Source organism: Cryptomeria japonica, chromosome 9, assembly GCF_030272615.1.
Source record: "Cryptomeria japonica chromosome 9, Sugi_1.0, whole genome shotgun sequence".
Taxonomy (NCBI): Eukaryota; Viridiplantae; Streptophyta; class Pinopsida; order Cupressales; family Cupressaceae; genus Cryptomeria; species Cryptomeria japonica.
In genome coordinates, this window is record NC_081413.1 from 695,625,929 (window position 1) to 695,650,514 (window position 24,586).

General features: G+C 35.8%; 1 protein-coding gene across 1 annotated transcript in view; it reads right to left on the reverse strand.

The window, feature by feature from the left end:
• Positions 1-24,586, reverse strand: part of LOC131073944 (ATP-dependent DNA helicase At3g02060, chloroplastic) — a 228,435-nt gene that overhangs the window by 68,947 nt on the left and 134,902 nt on the right. Inside the window, exons 6-7 of the mRNA XM_058010469.2 lie at positions 21,610-21,749; positions 1,778-1,848 (exon numbers count right to left, since the gene is read on the reverse strand). Of these exons, the coding sequence (XP_057866452.2) occupies positions 1,778-1,848; positions 21,610-21,749 (211 nt within the window). The remainder of the gene's footprint in view (positions 1-1,777; positions 1,849-21,609; positions 21,750-24,586) is intronic.

The following is a 24,586-nucleotide window of genomic DNA, read 5'->3' on the forward strand; positions in this document are numbered from 1 at the left end:
TGACATGAGAGTAACAGAATGAAGAGATTACTGAATGCAAAGAAAAAATCACTTCCATTGTTGACACAATTCTTAGAGCAAAGGAAGTCAGGATGTACATGTACACAATGCATTGGATAAAATCATTATCCAAGGCACCTCTTCACTGCAAATTCCTACTGCAACTCATCGACAATGAATCGATGCATTGAATCAGATCAGTCAAAACTGGACAAATCAAGGAGATGGGACATGTAACCAGAGAGTCAAACTTCTACAATGGTGAAAAGACAAATAACTTTCTTAGGTTCACTATCTTACAAAATATTGAAATAGATTAATTCTGTCAGTCACTGTCACTAGAGAAATGCTACAGGGAACATAAAGAAACAGTAAAGAACAGCTGCACATGAAGTGAAAATAGGATTAATTTATTGTACAAATAATAACTTTTTGGCTAAATTAGATTTAATATAATAAAGCCAAAAGTTAATTATTTATCTGGTTGGTTATTTTGCTCTTTTGTGACAAAAAGCTTGGACGTGTAAACTTTCGTCCTGTAGTGGAGCAGTTAGGAGTAGCTGGAAAGTGGTTAAAATCATTAAATAAAAGCCGTTATAGTTTCTAGAAGGCAAATCTGGGCCCTTGAAAGGATTTAATCCTGGCCATTGATCCAAAATGTAATATCAATAAGAGGAGACCTTCTCTCCATTTGTAAAGTTAAGTAGTTAATAGCAGTAGCAAAGTAGAATTAGAGTAGAGTAGTTGCTGTTGACAGGAATTGTTGTAACCAGCAATTGAAGCAATGAATATAGCATTGGAGTTTTGTAATGTCCCTTGTAGAAATGCTTGAAAAACACCTACTAAGATGGTAATATATTTAAAGAATAAACAACCCAAAGATGAACAATAAGGTCTTAGATAATGAGGAAGATTATAACTATCTTGAATCCGATATATAGTCTGATTTATGGGCACAAGAGAATAAATTTGATCCTTATTAAGATCTGATTGCTATTCCAGAATAATGTCCTTAACTTCATGCATCAATCCAATTACACATCTGCTTATATGGTGGTTTGCTGTTCCTGATTTTGACTCTTGCGAGTAATTCTAGCAAAATACAAATAGGTTAATGATGTCCATTTGCAATATTTAAGTATATATGAGCAGAATTCTAGACATTTAGAATTCTAACTCTTTCCTTCCCTTCCTTTATTTATTTTCTTTAAAATATTTCAAAAGAATTCATAAAAATTATCGATAATCTTTGCTAATCTTTCATAATAACATTTGATCTTTGTTTTTGGATGAAATCCTATTAAATTCTATTTATTTTTTGCAAATTCATCCTATTCTTAAAACTCTTGAACCAAAAATTCCTTTTATAAAACACTAGCCAAATTGAGCTGTTAAATCTCCCTCTAAGTCAAGACTTGACATTCAAAGCCTTGGGATAGCTAAATTTGTTTTAGAATTTGATTTTCTTTCAAAAGAGGTAAAGTTCATTGTGAATTTTATCTGAGTTGGACGTGACAGTAAAACACTCAACACTTCCTCCTCTATACTCTCCCAAGATGAAATAATTGTAGCATGCTTTTATTAGAGCATTTGCCTTGTGTTTTAATAGTAATACAGTAATACTTAAAGATGGAAAATTTGTTGTTTTTTGGTATTTTGAGATGGACGAAATTTCTCATTCTAATTGTGGGTTCCTTCTAGTTCAAAAGTAGAACATTCTAATCACAACAAATAAAACTATTGAAACAACAAAACATAAGACCAAAGAAAAAGATACCTTTCCATGAGCTACTCCAATTTCAACATTCGGAAAAGAATCTGATAGAAAATCCTTTGCCTCATCAAGTCCTGAATATAAGATGGAGAGTATAAAATCAAAATGCAGAATGTAAGGAACAAAACTTCATACTTTTCTATCCAAAGATTATTTTGTGCATGATCAAATTAAACTGCTGAAAATTCTTTCACTTGTGAAGCAAGTTGTTCAAGTTTGAGTCAATACCCTGCAGCTTTCTTCTTAGAAAATGTGCATTTTTCATTCTGATTCAAATTAAAGTGCAGAAAAAGAGGAATGGTTCCCCTTCCATGCGTTAAGCTCACTACAAGACAAAACCCTCTTTCTCAAAACTACTCACTAGTGAAGAATGAAGAGTCTAAATCAAGCAATAAGTCAAATGCAGAGGAAGCCAATTTTGTGAGAAAGCTAAAGAAAGGATCTTGAAAATACAAAGGTAAGTGTCATATCCCCTCCTTGATCGTTATATATATATCCTAAATCAAGCAGTTATTATTAGTAATTATTATAATAATTCACAACAAACAATTATTTAAATTTATTAATATTATTATTTAATTAATATCATATTATAAACATAATTTATATATTATTATAAATTATAAACATATTCCTAAACGTAAACACAATTTATATATTTAAAATAATTAAATAAAATAATAAACTAATTCTGATACAATATTAACAGTAATTATTTAATTAATAATTTTATATTAATTAAGAGTAATTATTATCAATTATTAATATATTTGGGATATATTATCTTATCACTAATATATTATACAGACTTGTTAATTGTCTAAAAACGAATTAGGGAGAAATAATTATAATGAAAAGGAAGCAACCGATACTATTAAAAGACACGTCTATTGATGAAAAACATTCCGCAACATATTAAGAGGAAGAGGACGTCAATCCTAGAGGGAGAAGGTTGGGTTTTCAATATTGAATATAGATCGGTAGTGCTCAGGTAGTGCTCAGACGAGCCACAAATCTACCCAAATAGGGATGCATGATTTAAAGGTATTCCACATCAGAAAGGGCATTGACATTAACTAGAGACAGTTTATCTAAATAAATAATAAATTGTGCCATGAGACTTCGTCCAATCGATCAGGAAGAGACGGGCAGTAACATCTTTATTCTCAGGGGTATGCCTAGGGGATATGCTTAATACGTATGCCATATATATGAAGCCTGATAATGTCAGTATGCAGAATCTAATAGTAATATTAATATAGTCTGCAATAAGTATGAGTCATATTTCATTTTACATATAATGGCAGACCAGATCTGACGCATGTCAGATCTGTCTGTCTTTACAGCCACAGTTATGCTAATAACTAATATTATTAGGCATCCAACAAGGATAGGAAAAAGCCCAGTGATAGTTAGATGCTCAGTAAGGGAAGGAAGAATGAATAAGAAAGGTAGGGAGAAGGAATATATATAGGATCTACAACCATCGAATGGATGGAATCAGATCAGAACTGTTATTAAGTTAGAGGCAGTGTCCTCCTTGTCCTTAGAGGTATGCATAGGGACGTGCTTAGTATGGATGATTATTATAGAAGGCCGCTGATGTTCATATGCAGAATTTTAATAATATTATGAACATTAATAATTGATATAATAATTATAAATTATTACAATACTATCGAGTAACTAGTTTGCAGTCATTAATAATATCTGAAAACAATATATGAATATATATATAAATATAATATATATATATATATAGAAATAATGCTTTGAACTAACAAAAAAATATTAGAATATAAATCTAAAGAATTCTTTAGTTAATATCAGGAAAAAGAATATGTTTTCCTGTTAAGTTGGAAAGGAGAAGATCCTAATAAGGAGCATTACAATTGGTTTGACACTTGCATAAAGAACTATGGATGTAAAATAGATGAACACTTTACTTATTAATAGATTAATTGATTGAACTATGGAATATAACTGATTTGATTCATGTTAAGATAGTTTTGTCTCTTAATCGATTTAGTTAAGTTATAAATATATTGGAAATCGATTAATTATGGTTAAAACTATCTTGAACCAAGAAGGGGACATTACAGTAAGGTAAGGTACCTTTTAAATGTTTTAACTGTGGTAAAATAGAAGATTTTGCTGCTAAGGGTCCATATGCAGAAAAGGATGATACTAATGATGAAGCAAATCATAACAAGAAGAAAGGGAGTAGATATCATCAATACAAAAAGAAGAACTTCCTGTTGTGACCATTTCACACATCGCCCCATCGCAAATGGGGACCCCCTCTTTTTTGCTTGTTTTCCCCTCGTTTTTCGCCTTCGTTTTTAGGATTTTGTTAGTCAGTTAGTCGTCTGGATTTAGGGTCAAGCCTTAGGGTTTTAAATTTTGTCTTTTCAGGCCAAAATCCAGTCGTTTTTGAGAGCTTTTTGAGCTTCCTTTCTAGGATGCAAATTTTGAATGTAATGAATTCGCCAAAATGGTCTAATTTTCAATTGGAATGTTAATGCAGAGCTTAAATTTGTCTAAGTGTCGAAGGTGAAATGTGAATTTTTGTCCGATTGAATATTTTGACCAAATTTTGACCTTTTTTGATTTCGATCCTGGGCATTGGAAATGATTTGTTTTCGCCTTGTGAAGTGTTAAAATGTGAAAAATCATGTTATTTTGGCCTGTAGGAGCAAAATCGCTCCTGTCCCTCAGTGAAGGACGGGAGCTCTTTTTCAAATATCTCACTATTCTTGCAGAGTCCAGACAAGTTTCGAGTTGGAAGTGATGGAGAACGACGAGATCTTTCCATTGAATATAAATTGAAGATTTTCATGAGCACAGAAACGCCTCCAGGAGGAAAATCGCTCCTGTCCCTCAGTGAAGGACCGGAGCTACAAATTCAATTTTGCCTTATCCTTGCGAGATTTCGACGATTTGATGATTTGAGGACGTCCTGAGGGAGATGCTTTACCAAATGAATATAATTTGAGATGCAAAAACGAAGGAGAATGGTCCAGAATGCAAAGTTCGCTCCTGTCCCTCTCCAAGGGACCAGGGCGAAGTACCTTATAGCTCTCGTCCCTCTCCAAGGGACCAGAGCGATGTCCTTCATTGAGCAAGATCCAGGCAAAAATCAAGATAAGTTTACGTCCAGAGGCAAGGGAAAACATGAGATGAACGCGTTGAATATAAATTGAATATTTTTAAACGTCCACAGGGGTCCCAAAAGGCCTAGTTCGCTCCTGTCCCTCAGGAAGGGACCAGAGCGATTTTGTTATAAATGATTTTCTAGCCAAGTTGCAAACAATGTTAAGGCATGGACGAATGGAGTAGAGCATGACGAGTCCGTTGAATATAAACTTGGAACCTGACAAAGTGAAATAAGAGCCACAAAAGGAGGATCGCTCCTGTCCCTCTCCAAGGGACCAGGGCGATACAATGGTTATATTGCCTTTTGCTTAAGTTTGAAACCGACCCAAGTCAAGACAAGGAGGCAAAGGACATTTTAAGACGTCTTCATCATGCACAAACACTCAAAGGTCGTTATAATGAAGAGATTTGCATCCTAGGACCTAGATCGCTCCTGTCCCTCAGGAAGGGACCAGGGCGATGTTGGATGTATTGGTCATTTCAGGCAAGATTTACGTAAGATCAAGACTTCGCAAGGTTACACAAGGTCCAAGGCGTTCTTTGAAGATCGCATGCAAGAATTTTTGGACGTCCAAACGTTGCTAGTCATGCTAAAGACTCACATCGCTCCTGTCCTTTGGACAAGGACCAGGGCGATCCTATCAAAAGCACTCATATTCCTTCAAGATCAAAGCAAGGCGAGGTTAAGCGAGGCAAGGGACGACGTTTGGAGGACATCACAATGAAGATCGAAGATAAAGGATGCATATTGAACGTGGAAATTTGAAGATCGCTCCTGTCCTTTGGACAAGGACCAGGGCGATGAACATCCAAAGGCACCTATGAACGCACACAAGATGATCAAATTCGAAGGACTCATCATGATGATCAATATTGAACGTGGAGATGAAGGAGTTGAACGGGAAAAATGCAAAATCAAGACAAAATAATGGATCGCTCCTGTCCCTCTCCAAGGGACCAGAGCGATGAGGTACGTCCCCTTTGTTTTCATAGTTTTGGCGCCAAATAAGCAATTCAAATTTTCCTTAAATGCTAAAATCGATAAAAATTTGAAAATCCTATTTAATTTGGCATTTAATGTGGTGTTGATCTTTTATTAATTATTTTGCCTTTATTAAAATCGAAATTTGCAAATTAAAAACGTAAGGCATTAATAATTAATTATTTAATTAATAATAAAAATCGAATTTGGAGCGCTACAAAAGCAAGTCGGCCTTGTTATTCTATTGCAAATCATTTAAAAAATGGTTTTATTTACCAAGTCGGCCTAAGGGATGAAAGGGTGAAAGCGCTATATATTGAGGGTGGAAGATATCATTTTCACATAATCATTTTTTATCCTTCATGCGAATTAAGGAGAAGCGAAGATAGTGCGAAGTGTATCATCTTGTGTGGTGCGAGTTTAAACCAAAGGTGGCGTTAATATCATCAAAGGGTGGTGCGATATCTTGGAGACTTCATTGGAGCGAATTTGCCAAGGATTGAAGACCACGTCAAAGGGCGCGAGACTTGGAAGATTTGTTTGTGCGAGCTTGAGGATCCATTTGAGCGAACTTGCTAAAGACTTGAAGATCACGTTCAATCCAAAGGTGGCGAAGTCGATCTTTTGAGGAGATAATATTGAAGATCATTTATATCTCAATTTTGCCTAGGCGATCTTTTCCTTTTTGCATTCTAGAGTTAGCTCTCTTTTGAGGTATGGCGATTTGATTTTATTGCTTTATTTATTGATCGTCATATTTTAAATTTTGAAATTTTGAATTTTGAATTTCCTTGCTCGATCGTTCTTTTTTTTTTTTTAGGAAATGATAACTCTAGAGACTTATCATGATGTTTCCTAAAAAAATTCTCTCTCTAATCTATGTTATTCATTGCAAAATATAGTTCTTATAATGAAATGTTGTGTAGGTATGGCGACCCCAAAGGCGGGAGCATCCACCAGTCGCTCAGCTCTCATGAAAGAAGATCAGAAGACCGAAGAAGTGGAGACCAAGATCGTGTCGAAGTGGAGCAACATTGGAGATACAAGATTGGGGAACTTTAGCACGAAGAAGTTTCGAGAGGTCCCTTACATTGACAAGCCATCACCTGTCGCCCGGAGAATAATAGAGAGTGGCATCATCAAGGCGGCCGGTTTTCCTCCAGCTATTCAGTGCCACGAGTCGATGATCGAGTGTGCCCGTCACTACAATCCACAGTCCAGGACAATTGTGTCCAATGAGGGAAACACTTTGGCGTACCTTTCGGAGGAAGCCATAAGTGAAGCTTTCCATCTTCCAGAGCACAGGGACATGATATATAAGAGCATTGAGGGAGCCAGATCAGTGTACGATGATGATCCAGATGCTTGCCTAAGCATAATCAATAAGAACTGGCTACTTAAGAGTCGTCCCCGTCTAAGCAAGGTACCGAACACACCGCATCGGATTGATTTCCAGGAGGAGTACAGAGATTTGATTACCATGCTCAACCGAGTTACAGGAGCACCTCATGCCTTCTATTTTGAGAAGTGGATGTTTTACTTTATCCAGGTGATTGTCCAGGGAAAGGGTACGATACATTGGGCTAGGATAATTAGCCATTGCTTAGACGTACAGTTGAGGAGACTCAGGGCTACTAAGTCCTTCCACATGAGTTCATACGTCATCTATGCTTTGATCAGGAGTGTTGAGTACGCAGGACTACCTCACAGAGGAATGATTGGAAGAGGACCCGGCGAGGTCAGAGCTTGTGATTCCTATGCCTACTTGCATCATCCGCCAGGGAAGAACTACAAGTTAGTTAATGATACTTTCACGATGAACATCACAAGGACGTTGCAAGGAGGGATTCACAACAGATTATCTCAGGATGCCCAGGAATTCATCAAGAGGTACGGTGCTTGGTTCATTCAGTTTCCCAAGTTCACTTACATTAGAGTGCATGGATGTCCTTTACCCCCATACATGTTGCCGAGGTATCCGACAGACAGAATTGTGTTACTTGAAGTAACAAGGCAGTTGGCAGCATATGTGAAGGCATTCAGACACAGACATCAGAATGGAGTTCAGGTACCTATTATTTTGGGTAATTCAGTTGAGGTATGTCCTAATGTCTTAGCCATGGATGACGCAGAGAAGGAGTTAGCCTTGTATTCTTTTTCATCTTTTGCTTGGAGAAATAGCTTTGATCCACATGGACATTTAGAGGAGACGGTCGGTAGAAGATTTAGACATGAGCATCAGATTGAGGATTTTATGATGAACCTCCTGGATGATCTTGAAGTGAAACGAAAGATACATTCTAGATTGCCTTTGGATTTCATCAGGAAATGCAGGATTTACAGAGTGGCCGACCAAGCTCAGGACAATGGCAGGCACATCCAGTCTTCCTATGATAGAGAAAGCAAAACAATAAGGTTGGATTGGAATGAGCCTGAAGTCGTGGATTTAGATGCTTTGATGGCACCAGTCTTGTCTTGTACTCGCAGATGGGTAGACGTTCAGCGTCAGAAGTTGAGAGAACAAGGCATAGCTATGTCTTTTACTTTGGAAGAGAAACCAGCCGAAGGTGGAGCCAGTGTTAGTGAAGGCAATCCCAATCCTAGGAATTCAGGTGAAGGTAACCTTCGATGTGCCAGTGAGGGCAATCTCCATCCGAGAGGTTCGAAGAGAAAGGAAAGATCAGAAAAGAAGGAGCCTTCCAAGAAAAAGCAAGGTGCCAACAAAGATCAAACACCAGGTACTTCTTCCAGACCAGAAGATAGAACAGTTCGAGTGGAAGAGTCCATGGAGTCGATGGTACAGAATGACAGGCAGGAGGAAGGGCAGGCACAGCATGTTTCGTCAGATGGATCTCTCCAAGACTATGATTTAGAAGAAGATAATGAAGTAACATCTCCTCCCAGACAAGAAGAAATAGTACATAAAGAAATTCAAGTTCAAGAGACAAGATCGAATATTCCAGATTGGTTAAAGGAAAGATTAACCAAGGTGATCGTAATTGAGGACGAGGACAATGCAATTGATTTAGAGAGCCTTGTTGGATGTTCACATGTGATAACAGAGAAGAAGAAGGCTACAAAGATGTCCAAGATGATTCGAGATGAGACTGGATCTAGAAAACTGCAGATAGCTACACCGGCAGCAGATAAATATGAGGGTGAGATCCTAGCAGAGGATTATGATGTACAAACTTTTGAGTTAGGACCATCCACAGCAGAGCAGACTTTAGATGATGCCACCGACACATTTGAGGCATTGAAGGACAAGTTTAGAGAAGAAGTGGAAAAGAATAGAAAGCTTGAGAGAGAGAGAGGTGCATGGAGGACATATTTCAGTCACATCAATGAACCTTTGGGACGTCAGGATCCAGTTAGATCACCAGTGCAAGCATTGCCCCTTCAATCGATCAATGAGGCAGAAAGATTCAGGAACCTGGTCCAGCGTACATGTAGTTGGATGGATAGAGCTCATACAGTGGCCATAGATTTTGTTTCAAGGATGACGAAGATTATTCATCAGGCTATCCAAGTTCTTGAGATAATCCACAGATTGATGACAACAGTAGCTGCATTTGCCCATACCAAGGACGTTGTCATCCCTGTCTTGAAAGTTATAAGACACACATCCAGAAGAATTTTAGCGCAAGAGAGGATCTTGGAAGGTGATTCTCACAGTTTATTTCAGTGGTCAACCTTACTCCATATAAAGAGTGTTCTCTTCGAGGACATCAGTGTTAGATGTGGTCAAGTTGAGGAGGTAATCAACCCGATCCAGGACAGAGTATTTGAGGTACTTCGTACCATTCTTGGCAGAAGGATCGAGGTCGAGACAGATGTGGATATACAAGAATTTGAGGATAGAATCAAGATCATCTTTCGCAAGGACGCAGATGTTACAGATGAACAGTATGATCAGATGTACGCCACCATGCTCCTGATTGATAGAACGAAGGAACTTGAACCTACTTGGGACGCAGCTCTTCTAGATGCATTCGATCAGATCATCCACTTAGAAGAGAGTATCAAGAATCTTCCCGAGATTCCAATCACAGAAATCGAAGGAATCGTGACAAAATTCATTGCATATGCTAAGAAAGAGAATTGGAAAGGGAATAAGATTCTAGATGAAAGGTTGTTACAGATGACATGACATCTTATTTCTCATTGGTTGATACCTCCTAGGTTTTTGTGCCAAATTTAATATTTGGCTATGTATTTAATATTGTTCAGTAAAAAGGAGGTCATTTGTAACAAACCCTAATTAGGGTTTAGGTGTCATGATCTTGTCCATTGATTTGTTTTCAATCTGGACCTTTCATTGTAACTGGGGATGCTATTTATACCCCATTTTTCATTTCATCTGATAATAGTCGAAGAGTCAATAGTTGATGTAATAGAGAAGAGAGATTAGAGTTGTAAGCAATTTTATTTTGTAGCAAGATTGAGTCTTGAAGAGAGAAATTCAAGCAATTGTTGTACATGATGACTTGGAAATCAATAAAATATTGAAGTTATGGTGTTTTGTTGCAAATTTCTTGAGTTATCTTCATGGTTGTTTGATACACTTGAATCATGCTCAATCGAAGTAGTTTGTTAATTTGAAAGACTAAGTGTGAGATTTGATATTTGGTAGGATTCGCAATCCAAACCACTAGCTTCTTGCTGATTGTAGGAACGCCTTGCGTGGTCGACTGGAGAACACTTTGAGTCCTTAATCTTCAATTATCATTGTGTCTTGGATATGTACCTTCGTAGTAGTGTCCTTGGTCTTTGATGCATTGAATATCATTATATTACCTTAGAAGATCGCACTAATTTCAATTGAGTTGTTATCTTATGGCAAAATTGAAGTTGGTTGAGTCTTGCCAAATCTCGTCCATGCTAAGTCATTCATAGGGTTAGGCTAGATTAGACCTCTTAAACCCTATCTTTTTGCTTTTTTTGAAAATTCCTTTTAGTTTAGTAAAATCTTCGAACTTTGAATACGTAAGACCCCTTGGAGGAAACAGCAAATCACATCATACCACTAAAAAGCTTGTCCACACGTGGAGACCCCACTAAAAGAACCTTGGAGTCTACCTAACTGATCCTTTACGTGAATCTTCAGCAGTTAGAGACTATTTTCTCAAGAGAGGATAAGATGCCTATTGGTATTTTATTCTGTGTATGATGGTGTACAAAATACACGTCAACACTTCCATAAACACAAGAAAAGCCTCTACTCTAAAAGGTACAACATCTCACTTAAAAAGAGTGATGAAAGTCTCCTAGACAGTGACAGAGAAGAAACTTTGTTCATGGCAGTAGAAACAAGGATTGATGTCATGAAAGGTGAAGATAGTGGTGCGAAAGAAAAGCTAGATTTAGAAGAAGAAGAAGATGCTCAAATTGAGGGAGAAGTGGATTTTGAAGAACTCATTTGTGCCACAAGTGAGATCAAGAAGCTTACGAAAAAGAATTTGACACAAAATTGCAGCTTCAAAAATATGAAGAGGATAGTGATTCAAGAGCAAAAATGTCACAAAGCCTTGAGGAATCAAAAAAGATTATCATCAGCCTAAAAATTCAACTAGAAGAACCAAAAAGGATAGAAGAGGAGGTGAGAATCCAACTAAAGATAACCAAAAAAAATTGTGATAAGCTAGAATCTGATATTGTTACCTTGAGGAAGGAACTAGAGAAAACAACTGCCCAAATGAACAAAAGCTTGAAGTTTAAGAAGAGTACTAAAATTCTACATGACATTATCAATTGCCAAAGTTTACCATTCATTAAAAATGATCTTGGTTATGAAGAAAATCAAAGGAATACTAAGGAAGATCAAAATCCAAAGGCTAGAGAACTACTAAAGATGATGAATGCGAAAAATCCAAAAGCCAATGTAGATGAACTCAAGGAGTCCATCAATAATGATAGCAACAAAAAGGAAGACAACAATGTTCTTCAAAAAAACCAACACTCCTCACAAGGACGGCTAGGATAAAAATACATTTAGAAGATCTTTCCCTCCAAAGCAATCTCATATGACAAGGTTCCAAAATTCTTTTTTCAGTTATTTTTTTTTCTATAATCATTTTGGTCATAAAGCAATAAATTATAGGGCTCGTACAAGTAATAATTTTGTGTGGAACAAAAATGGAAGTTCTTTTGGGTTCTTAAATAGAAAATACAGTTCATTTGCTCCTTTATTGGATTACAATATTATGTTTTATAAGTGCAACAACTATGGTCATACAACACATTTTTGCAGAAGTGGTTTGTAGAACTTCCTAGACAAAACAAGAAAGTGGATACCCTTGGTAAGAAAATTGGAAACCTACAAAAAGTTTGGAAAAAGAAGCAGGGGCAAGAAAAACAAAATAAGGAGAAACCATACTTTTGCAAAATGCTTTTCATGCCCAAAATGAAGGAAATCAATGGTACATTGACAGTAGATGCTCAGGCCACGTGACAAGGGACAAGAGCAGACTTCTCAATTTGAAGGAAGTAAACGGAGGCACTATAGAACTTGGAAATAATGCTACAACAAGGATAACTGAAAAGGTACTCTTAGTCTTGAAAATGGAAAGACAAAAATAGAAAATGTCTTGTTTTAAGCATAATCTTCTCAATGTTAATTAAATGTGTGATAAAGGACACACCCTTACATTTCATGCTCAAGGTTTTGAGATCAGGAAGGCAATTACAAAATAAAATATTTCCGAGGAATTTTTACAAAATTTTCTTATTATTTCCTTCCTGTCAAGGTCGGAAAACAAGAAACTTTTCCTTGTCCATGTCAAATTTCAATTGCTTCCACGCTTATCAGTTCAAAACTCAAAATCCCAAACAATTGATGCTAACAACATTTCATTATAACATTTTTTGCATTTTTTAAACAATCCTAACAACGTTTTGCAATTTGACAATTTTAGACACTTTTGACAACATTTGCAAGATTTGACATCTTTTGACAATTTTTCTAACTTGACCTCGACTTTCAACTCAAACACTTGTTCATGAGTCCCAAACTTGAAACACAAATTCCTAACTTGACTACACCCATTCAAAGACAAATTTTGCACTTCCAAGACATACCAAGGGATGCTCAACACACTTAACCGAGATCGACAAAACTAACCCCTTCCCATAGGCAAAGGTTAAAAAGCTATGACTATTGCCAAGCTAGAAGACAACTATGCTAAAACACCCATGCTAGGAAGCCAAAAAAGTGGGGGTCCCCATTTGCAATGGGGCAATGTGTGAAAATGTCACAACAATCATCTATTGAAGAAGCGACATCCAAAAGGTTAAGTTTTGCATAAGAGGTTGGTGCTTCCTAAAAGAAGATATTGGTCTCTCTTCCTAAGTTGGTGCTCAATTGTGGGGATTGGTGTCTCCAATGTGTTTGTGCTTGTAAATATTGCAAAATCATTTTATTTTTGTTGTGGCTCAATTTGCACAATAGATCCAAGTAGTCTTTCTTTGTGTTTTTCTCCAAAAAGGGTTTCCACGTAAATCTTGTATCTCCTAATTGTTAGATCTTATATGATTTCTTTATTATGGTTGTCAAATTATGTAAGTAGAAGATTGCCTTATACTAATTCACCCCTTCCCTCTTAGTATAAGTGTGTGCTCATCAGTCTCTAATGTTCTCTTTAGGGATCATCCTCACCATGCACGTGTTGAGGCTATACATAATCTCATCGTTTACTTTGAAAGAGCTATAAAAGAAAAATTGAAGGTTCAAATCATAGGCAACAACATGAATTTCTTGGTAGAATTATCACTACCACTAGTTGAAATAGAGGAAGAAAAATCCTCATCATCAAGAATGTGCATCAACGGATTTGATTCCTAAGAAGCATTGCCATCAATCCCATATGAATCCAATGTGAATGTGGATGATAAAAATATTAAGAGTATACTCAATGGACCCTCCTAGAAATGAGAACTTGTATGGTATGATAGAGAGGTCAATATCCCTTAACAACATCAAGATAACCCACAAAGATGCAAGGCCTACTTTGTAGATGCATACCCTTATTCTTTTCTAATAGAATGTGGACTCATATTGGAGAATCAAGAACTCTACAATGTTTCACCATGGATTTTTATTGCTCTAAGCTTCAAAAGAAGTGACTCCCAATTTTTGTGAGGAACGCAATTCTAGAAATAATTGGAGCAATCAATAGCCTTGCCCAATGTTGCGGTGCAAGAGACCTAGAGTGTATCATACAATTAGCCATTTTCTTCAAGAATATCTGGTTACACTCTACCATATTATTCTATTGAGGACTATCTGAAACTTTATGTTACAAACTAATCCCCTTTAAAGTACAAAACTAATCAAAATGGTAGTTTAGATACTTAGAACCATTATCAAGGTGTAGAACCTTGTTGGCTTTCCTTTTCTATTTCTTCACAAGTGATTTAAAGTCCTAAAAATACTCAAAGACCTCAAACTTCCACTAAAGAAGTTTGTAATGTCCCCTTTTTAGTTTGTTCCTATTCTTGAGTGATTAGCCTATCATTCTGACCCTAGTAGGCTAATAACTGTGGATAGAGGGTCTTCTAAGGCAAGGACTTGGTTAATGGGGGTTCTCGTCTTCTCCAAAATTCAGTATGTTCCAGTTTGGTCTTCGTTTGCTTCAGATTGGACTTCGTTTGGGCTCAGTTTCATATACTTACTATTTATAGTAAGTCAGGAGATGATCGAGAGGGACCGTTTATATTTTTAGTAAGTCAATGGGTTGAACAGAGGATAAATTGGTCAACTCCCTGGTGCAGACATAATGAAGAAATAATGATTATTATAGGAGATATTAATGTTTTAATGGCTCGAATGATAATGAAATAATTAAAAGTGATATTATAAAGTTATAACTTAACTTTATAATTTGAGGGTCAAGTCATCATTAAATGGGGCCATTTATTGAATTACTTTATGAGGTGTCAAGACCAAGGTATTAATATTAAATATTAAAAGATGCAAATGTAATAACATTTAATTATTATTAAATGTGCTTTTGGACGGAAATCGACTTCTTCATGAAGTTATATAGATATTCGGCCTTAGGAATTGAGCCATTCATTCTATGAGCATTTGATAACTTGACATTTATGATTTCTTGGCATTTGGAGAAGGCAAACCCAAGGGTTTCTGCATTTCTGCAAATCAGGGCATTGCAGAATGTAGTATCTTCATTGTGACAGCTACCTGAGATGGTGAAAGATCTTCTGAGGGTTGCTTTTGAGTTGGCTGTAACCAGCAGTCAAATTTATGAATATTGGGGGTCATTTTTGGAACAAATTGGAGATGTTTCAAGGCTGTAATTAATTAATTCTGAGGACTGATATACTACAGCAAGGGCGGCATACATAGAGGGCATAATTTCATCAAATATTGTGAAGTTTCATCAGCATCAAAGGTTGCAGCATTGTTACAGAGCATATCAATTTGCACATCAGGTTCCTTATTGTTTATTTGCATTTTCATATCGATCTGTGAGTTGTTGTTGTAGATGCACATTTTATCAGACTTGTGAGGGCATTTTGATTGTGAGCCGAGTCTTGGCATTGAATATTGGTTAGTTGTAATCATCATATGCATTGTGCATTCCAACTTGTATTTGGTTTAGCATAGAATGAAGGTAGTACAAGGTTGCATGCCATTTGTTTGTCAAAATGCTTAATTGCTGCATATTGGTTATCTCAAGATGCATGCCACATGTTTGTCTAAATGTCTATTGGCTGTAAGTGTCTTTTCTTGTACCTTCTTGTTGGGATGAATAGATGCATGCCAAATGTTTGATGATTTGTCAAGTAGCTGAAGTTTATATTTTCAGTCATTTATATGCATGTGAAAAGTCATAAAAACAGCTGGCATATCATTTCTATGTCATTGTTAGTCAATCTTGCATTGCTAGAAGCAAGGTTGAAAAACTCGAACTCGGCAATGACTCGGCAAGACCAATTTTTTTTAAAAACTCGGGACTCACCAAAACTCTGGGAAAAACTCGGCAATACTCGGCAACTTTATCGAACATTTGAAATTACTTTTTTTTTTAAATATTATTCAAAACCACACATGTTTTTTAATATATTAAGGGTTTTTTCACCCCAAACAAATAATAATGTTTAACTTTCAATAGAAAATGCCAAAAAATACCTATATTATAATTTAAAATTTAATCTAACTGAATCGTAGGAGAAATTTTTTTGAATTGCTTGTTTCAATATAAAAAGAATTCATAATAAACCTGCAATATTTCTTTGAAATCTGTGATTTGTGCACTCGCCCATGGTTTTACGATTACCTCCCCTAGTCACATCAAAAATCTGCAACCTTTGCTCCTGCAATCGTCCGTTTTGTGCCCTAGTCATGCACGATTTTTTCTGCACCAGTTGCGTCGTCTTTTTTACCTTTTGTCGTGGCTTGGAATGAAAATAGAAGACGTGTTTTAGGTTTTTTTTTAAGTTAAAACTTAATATTGTTTTTCGCGCCGAATATTTCCCCCTGTTTTAGCGATTTTCTGCGATATTTTCGCTGTAAACTCACTGCGATTTTATCAAATACTTGGCGTCGAGTATATGCGCGAGTGACTCGCGAGGGTTTATGGCTCGTGAGTACTTGCGATTTTATCTTTGATGCACCGAGTTTTGCAAGCTTGGCTAGAAGCATTCAAAAACATCAAGTACAGCATACAAGACCGAAACAATATAGACAAAAACTCATAATAGCAAGTTTAGACATTGTCTACAAAGTGTTTGACAATATTCCTTGAGCCTCTAATCAGAAAATTTAGATCAGAGTTAGCAAGGGATTTTACAAAGTTACACCCATGTATCCCTAGAAAAGTCATCAATGAAAATCTAAATGTATCTAGCCCTAGTGAATGATAGATGCCAAAATGGACCAGATAAATCACTATAAATCAACTCTAGAATTGAAGTAGCCCTCCATGCTTTACTCTTGTCAAACTTCTGATTGGGATGTTTACCAAAGATACAGCCCAAGAAAATACTATCAAAAAGCAAATGAAGGCAGCCTTGTAACCACACTCTAGTACCTAAGTTACTAGAAGTGGTAGTAGATTAAATACATAAATCACTCATGCCACAACTTACTCACCTTATCAAAATGAGTGAGAAGTGGGGTCAAAGGAGAATCAAGAACAATGAGAGGAAAGGCATGCAGCCAAGAGCACAACTTACTCAGCTTATCAAAATGAGTGAGAAGTGGGGTTGAAGGAGAATAAAGAACAATGAGAGAAGAGATATTCAGTCAAGACTGCAACTTACTCACCTTATCAAAATGAGTGAGAAGTGGGGTCAAAGGAGAATCAAGGAGAATCAAGAACAATGAGAGAAAAGGCATGCAGCCAAGACTAGTACTCTCCCAATTGTGGTCAACGTTTTTGACCAATGTATTCCTGCCTACACACATTACAATTGCATTAAAATCGTGATAAGTCGCATTAAAATCACACTTGAATCACGTGTTTTTCAATTATTTTTTGACATTTTCTCAATCAGTTCCGCATTTTTTCACCAACAAGGCCCTAACTTGGCTCAATGGTTCTCTCTATAAAGGATGCACTTTCATACATTCATGCATGGTTCAAACTCTCAAAAATGTTTTACAGTCGTCACCAGCAAGCAATTTGACTTGAAAATTTGTCTTTGCATGCTATGCCAGGTGCCTAGCAATAGAAAATGCATTTTTTGAATTTGAAAAATTCTCCTTCAATGTTGTGCAACATGCCGATATATTATGATTGCATGTTTTTCTTTGAAACTTTACATTCCTATAGAAGGACACATGCCCTTGTACTGCCCCGCACTATTTAGATCATCCTCAGTTCTCTGCACTGTAGTCCACTTTTGTAATTCCTCACTTATCTTTCAGCTCCTTCTACTTCTCCTTGGAAAATTTGTTTGAAAGCTGTGTACATTGATTTGCAAAGATATTAATGAGAAACAACAAAACGGACAAAGAAGACAAAGTTTTTGAAACATGACCACTGGATTTGACAGAAAGACAAGAATTTGGCTTGAAACCTGAAAAATTATGAAAAAATCCATGTGTACAACAAAGCCAAGGCTGATAAAGCACTCATAAGAAAAATGACAAGTTTTGAAGAGCCTACAAGAAATCAGAAATGGATTATAATCAGTTGAAAGGTTCATTTAGAAGTTACTTCACCTTTTACATTGGCTTCAGTTCCACCCAACCCAGCCTTCTAAAAAGAACACATAATTTTCAGTTTCTTGTTCTAATCTGACAAGTTACCTTGTCTGGAGCCCATACTACTACTGATAGTTGTCAGCAAGAATGCAAAATCAAGCTAAAAGAAGGTATAAATATAAAGAGATATTTTCTCATTGCACACTATCAACATTGTTTGTAGTCATGAATAAAGCAAGTTTTTAATAAATGAATATTTATATAAACAAGCTAAATACTTGTTGCCTAAGTTAACACTTGGTTGGCATTGGTTATGGCAAAGATATATGCTGACCATTGCAGTCAAAATTATGTTCAACAATTAAATGCATAATTGTGGTCAACAATTAAATAAGTACTAACCAATGATTTGACTTGATAATCCTATCTTTTGGCTAGAATCACTTAAGTATTAACTTTTTGCACATTTTATATTTTATAGGACAAGCTAATAGGTATGCCTCAGATTAATTGAAAATAAGGGATTCTTTGGATTGCAAACTCAAGGTAAAGATGCTAGATTTGCCTTCCAATGTGATATTATTCAAGGTTTCCAGTTGTTAAACTAGTTTGTCATTGATGTCAAATCAAATCATCAGTTTTAATTACTGTTTTATGATTAATCAGATTATGTCATTCAGATAAATTATATGCTCAATTGAGATTATTTCAGATTAGAGCCCGTTTTATCATGAAACTGTTTCAAGATAAAATATAAAGTATTTTGCACGATAGTTGGCATGGGATCTTGTTTGACATACACGTAGCATGGAATGGAAAGGGTTTGATTCTTTTTTCCTTTTCAGAATATACACGAAAATAACATCTTAATCTCCATCATCGCTATTTGATTTCTTGGCTGAGAAGATAAATGTTGAAACTTTTTGTAAGAACCTTAAAAGGCCCTCAACTGAGACAACTGACGTTTAACTGAACCTGTTGCGTTTCAAGTGTGTTCTTTGCAAATTTGTAACAACAAATATAATTTTGACAAACTTAAGCACAAAAAGCAACTATGGGTATTTGCTGGAAATCAATTTATAACTCAACAATACTAATCAAACCCTTATTACATCTGTTCATCATTTATTCATGCTCAATACATAAACGACAAAGCAAGAGAAGAACTGACAAATACCAGGACATTCTGTAAAAACCCGTATTCCCTTATTGCTGGTCATACACAGTTTTTATGACAGCAAGCCATAATTTATTCCCAATTGACCCGAATCACTTGCAGGTTAGCCCGATGGAGAGACATAGGCAAGGCGTCCCTTCTGCTATTCTTTTATATTTTTTTGGTTCCTCCAATGTGAAAATCGTAGCCCTTCTGGTGTTTGGCACTACTCTCCAGGCAGCCGTACAGCCACCGATAAACAATCTCTCATGGATGCCTCTATTTCCCTCTTGCTGCTGCAACCTAATACTGGAGAAAAGGCGGCGCCTCTCTGATTAATAAGCACAAACTTGGCTCCTGAATGAAACCAACTAGAAGAGCAAGATCAGCTAATATTCCACAGCCTTTGATGCTGTTGTACAAGAATCCCACGTTTTCTTGTACCGATACCTCTGATCACTACAGAAGAATCTTCTGCTGAAACCCTTGGCCAAAAACTCCTCTCAGAGCTCCAAACAAAAATATCAAAACTTAGCATAATGAAAAGAAGACCTTAAATCTTCTTTAATCTTCTCCATTTAGGGTTGGCACGATTCCCAAGAAAGGTGTGATTTGGCCTTTAATGATGTTTTAACTTTTATTATTTATTTTTGACTATTGAAGTGTCAAAAAAATAAATCATCTTCCATTTAATATAAAAACTGGCCCCATCTGATGAGAAATAGACCCTCACTTAAGTTATAACTTAAAGTGACTTTTAAAGCATTAAAACATTAAAGTTCGCCATTTAATATTTAATTAAAAATAATTAAATATTAATATCTCTCTAAGTACTCATCAAAAATGCCTGTCGTCTGAACTGGAGACTGCCAAACCATAATCTATCCTTGCCCAACCTACTGGCTATAAATAGCATGACTGCTAAAAATAGAAAGTATCTCAAACGGAATCCTGGAGACCTCAAACGAAGACCAGACTTGGAGTGCTTGCTCTGAAGGTGGTGAATCAAACTCTGGAGGACCCTCTACCCAAACTCATCAGCCTACAAGGGTCAGTGATAGGCTAATCTACTCAGCTGACAGATGTCAACTAGAAGGGTACATCAAACTTTTGGTTCAGAATGATTGCCGTTATGCGCAATTAAGTTCTGTGAGCATTTCTCACATTATTATTGAAGATAAGGTGATGTATTTCTCAGCAAAATAAAACATTTATTGAAGAGAAACTAATCATAACGGTTATAACTTCTAATCACATCAGTTGTAACCACTCTTCATTCAGTTATAAGTTCATCATTAGCAGCCATGCATAATCTGTTTTTATTGTTGAGATCAGATTCCAGAATGCTGTATAAGTTTATGTAGATTCAGATTGAGAACAGAATCAGCAGTAGCACATATCTTTTGTACTGATTTGTTAAATTTGTGACCAAGTTATGTGATCAGGATTATTTAGAGGTTGAAGACAGAACATAAAGTTCTATTTGCAGATTGATTTCATGATATACAAGACTGATTTCTATATCCAAAGTCTTTTGACATTTCAGTTTGTATTTCATTCAATGTTATAGTCTTTCAGACTTAAAATCTGTAATTGATTTGTAGTTGATGCTTCAAAGATGCTGTGTTGATATTCAAGATGATAATTGATAAGCAATTGATTTGAGAGAGCTGGTGCTCTTATAAGGAATTTGGCAATGCTCCACGGCCGTTGGGGACAGGGAGACAGGGGGATGGGCTTTGGGGACGGGGGGGGGGGGACATATTTTCGTGGAGCACTGGAATTTGGTGATTCCTTGGGGTTGGTGCCCTAAAAATCTTTGTAAAACATTTTAACTCTGAGGCTGGATTAGGACAGTAGATCCTAGAAGCATTTCTCACTCTGGTTTTTTCCATCTTGGGTTTCCATGTATTCGATTATGCGTTGTCTTCTTTGTGTAGTGTTTCTTTTCAGTTTTTCAGTTGGTGTTTTACTTCAGGTTTCAGGTTTAAAACAAATTAACAAAAGAGGTTAATTGGATTAAAGTTTTAAGATTTATTTACTACTGATTCAACCCCCCTCCACCTTCGCCCAGCCCTCCCTCCCCCCCACCACCTACCCGCACCCACCTCTCAGTAGTAAATCTGTGCTCTACACCAGTTTTGTTTTTCCAACTCTTTTTTGACTTGTGTAATCACTCCATAAAATATTTATATTAGTCCATCTATCACAAAAAAAAATGTTTGCTGGTGCAATTTGAAAAGAAAGTGCATAGAAAGAGTCAAAGATAATCAGAAAAACAAAATCTCTTGATGCATTTATCCTTCCATAGAACTTTTAATAGCACCATGGTGTGAAATAAACATTTCACTTGTCAAGCATCAAGTACCAACCTTTTATTCGGGGACGTACATAGAAAACCTGGCCACCTCGAGCAAGTTCAAATTTGATGGCTGATATGACCTTTTTTTCATTGTACTCGGAAAGATGAGTTATAATGGGAACTCTTTCTGGAGGTGGAGTCAATATCAAACTAGAAGAGAAAAACATTGGTTAGCAGCTAGCAAAGCAGGAAACTCTGCAAGTTGATTTCACCACCATATATTGAACAAAACTACCACAAGCACAACCCATTAAACAAACTGAAACTAGACTGAACCAAAATTCGAAATAGAAAATGGGAAGTAACAAAGAATTAGATGTATATTTCCCACACAAGCATGAAGTCAGTCAATGCGGTAATAGAGTTTTGCTCAAATTTTCAACAAGAAAAGAATTATTAGAAAAGAAATCTCAATAGTAAAGTAATGCAAATAACACAATTTGTTTGTTCTCACTGGAAATAACATATATGTATATGTATGTAATGTATACATGTATATCTATATGTATGTAATGTATAATATATGTACACATATATATAAATTACATATCTATGTATATGTGTGTGTGCATGCATCATATATAAACTTAGCTATAAATGACCTCAAAATTCAAGGTAACTACTGATTTGTTGTAACAAGTTCATTGATTTGAGCATAGCAACAATAAAGAAAATAGACATTTATGATTTCATTGTCGAATGTTTCCATTACAACAAAAGGCCTGAAGGATACAAAATCATAAACGAAAGTGTAAAGACAACGAACATTTCTTACAACCAACCATATGCTTTCATTTAAATATGTGTGATTTCACTTCAACCATATGCAATTAATCTTTTGCTCATTTCACACCTGTAAACTCTCATTTTATGTTTGTATACTCTTCTATGTCGTCAGTAAATACTTCTCTTACTTTTCTTGTTAGTCGACAAAGTAAGTTCCCAATTGTATGCAGTTGATAATTGCCAACAGTTGGTAGGCCTCAACAACCATCCGCCATCTTATATATATTCCTATTATAAACATGATCAGAGGACTGCATGTATTGAATTTTCTGAGCTAATTTTTTAACATATCATGAATGAAATGAATCAGCAAATCTTTATGTAATTGCTATAGTGAATTATTATTGGAATTCTGTATTCATTATACTGTTTACTCTGTGATATTCACTCAAGTAGAATCAGACAGTAAACATTTGTCCCTGTCCCATTTTAAGAACAATGCAAAATAACCACAAAATGTAATGCTCTGATACCACTACAATGTCCCCTTTTAGGATAACTAGGACTAATGGGACGATTACTTGATTTTCTTAGAATTACAATATCTGGTTTTGCTATGAACTTGTGTAATTGAGGATATTAAGACAAATTATATATTATAAGACAATTTCAACGACACTTGCTATCTTTGATTTATACAATTGGGAATATGATTAAGTGCTGGTTGACAGGTGCTAACCACGCATCAGATATTGCAATATGAATGGTCGACTATATGATTGGCCTCAGTGTCGGAAAAATTTACAACTGAGTGATGCTCTTATCAAAAAGTATATAGGAGTTCATATCCCTGAAGCTTAAAGTTTTTTATATGATGCAGCATTCTATTGCATTATTTCTCGATGTCATCTTCACCCAAGTCCTCACAGCCAAAATGGACAAGAGTCAATCAAATTTTGAAAGTGACTCCTCCTAGCCTATTGTCTTATTATGGACTACACCAGATATGTGTAATGTCCCGTTTTAAGAACAATGCAATATAACCACAAAGTGCAATGCTCTGATACCACTTATAATGTCACCTTATGGTCAAACTTATGAAATTGGGACAATTATCTATCAACGATCAATTGCAAGAGATTTCTTTCCTCAAAACTTATAAGAATCAATTGCAAGAGACCTCTTTCCTCAATAATCTTATATGAAAACCAAAATACAATTGATATTACTTGTATGCTGTTATTATAAGATATATGAAAACCAAAATGGCTGCTATCTCTGATATGGTTCTAAAACTTATTCAAGATGATTTAGTTTACTTAATACGATAATGATAAGATTATCTTGCTATCTCAGATATGAAAATTTGATAACTATTCAAAGAAATCTTTATTGTCTCACTAGATTTACTGATGTAAATCTCCTCCAGATATGTCGATATGAATTTGCAATGTCTTATTGATGGTGTGTCTGATTTGATTCCTTAAATTCATGCGAAAGTCTCCCAATATCGATATGAAGGTCTGCTGTCTCTTATATGCCTTTATGAATATGAAGATGTGTATGCTGATATCACTTACAGTGATACGTTGCTGTCCCTGATCTGAAGTTATGTTCTTGCAACAATAAGTAATGGTGCTGTTTCTGATATAACTGTAGAAGCCTGCAGTGACGGTGGTGCTCTCTCGGAACTAGATCTTGTTCTATATGCAACCGATTATTGACACATGGTCAACTGCTCAACTAGAGAGATCCAAAAGGATAAGAATAAGAAATGATTCAATGATTGATAGAATAGATTGGATATCCATTATATATCTTTAAACTTGGAGGGTAACATCCTTTGGTGGTGAAGAGACATATCCCCTTAATCGCCTCTTGTCATAAATTATCATTAATGCCTCTTAATCACACCTTTCCATCATTATTGGTTAAATGTTCTAATCGTTCTTATTGTTTGTAATTACTTACTTAATCATATCATTCCAAGAATTATACAGATTAGTCTATTATGCAAATCGCACCCCTTTATAAGAAATCAAGTTATTAATCGATGGTATTGGTGGTTTGTTAAGGTCTTTAACCAAACTATTGATTAGTTATTCTTCAAGCCTTGATCAGATCTTTAATCCTAGACCAGCGATGGTGATAGTGAGTAAATCATATATCTTTATATGGCTGATTCTTAAGGTACTCTGTCTGAAACCTTATGACAGCAATAACAAGGAATGGACGTATGTATGGTCGATGAGGCATTGATA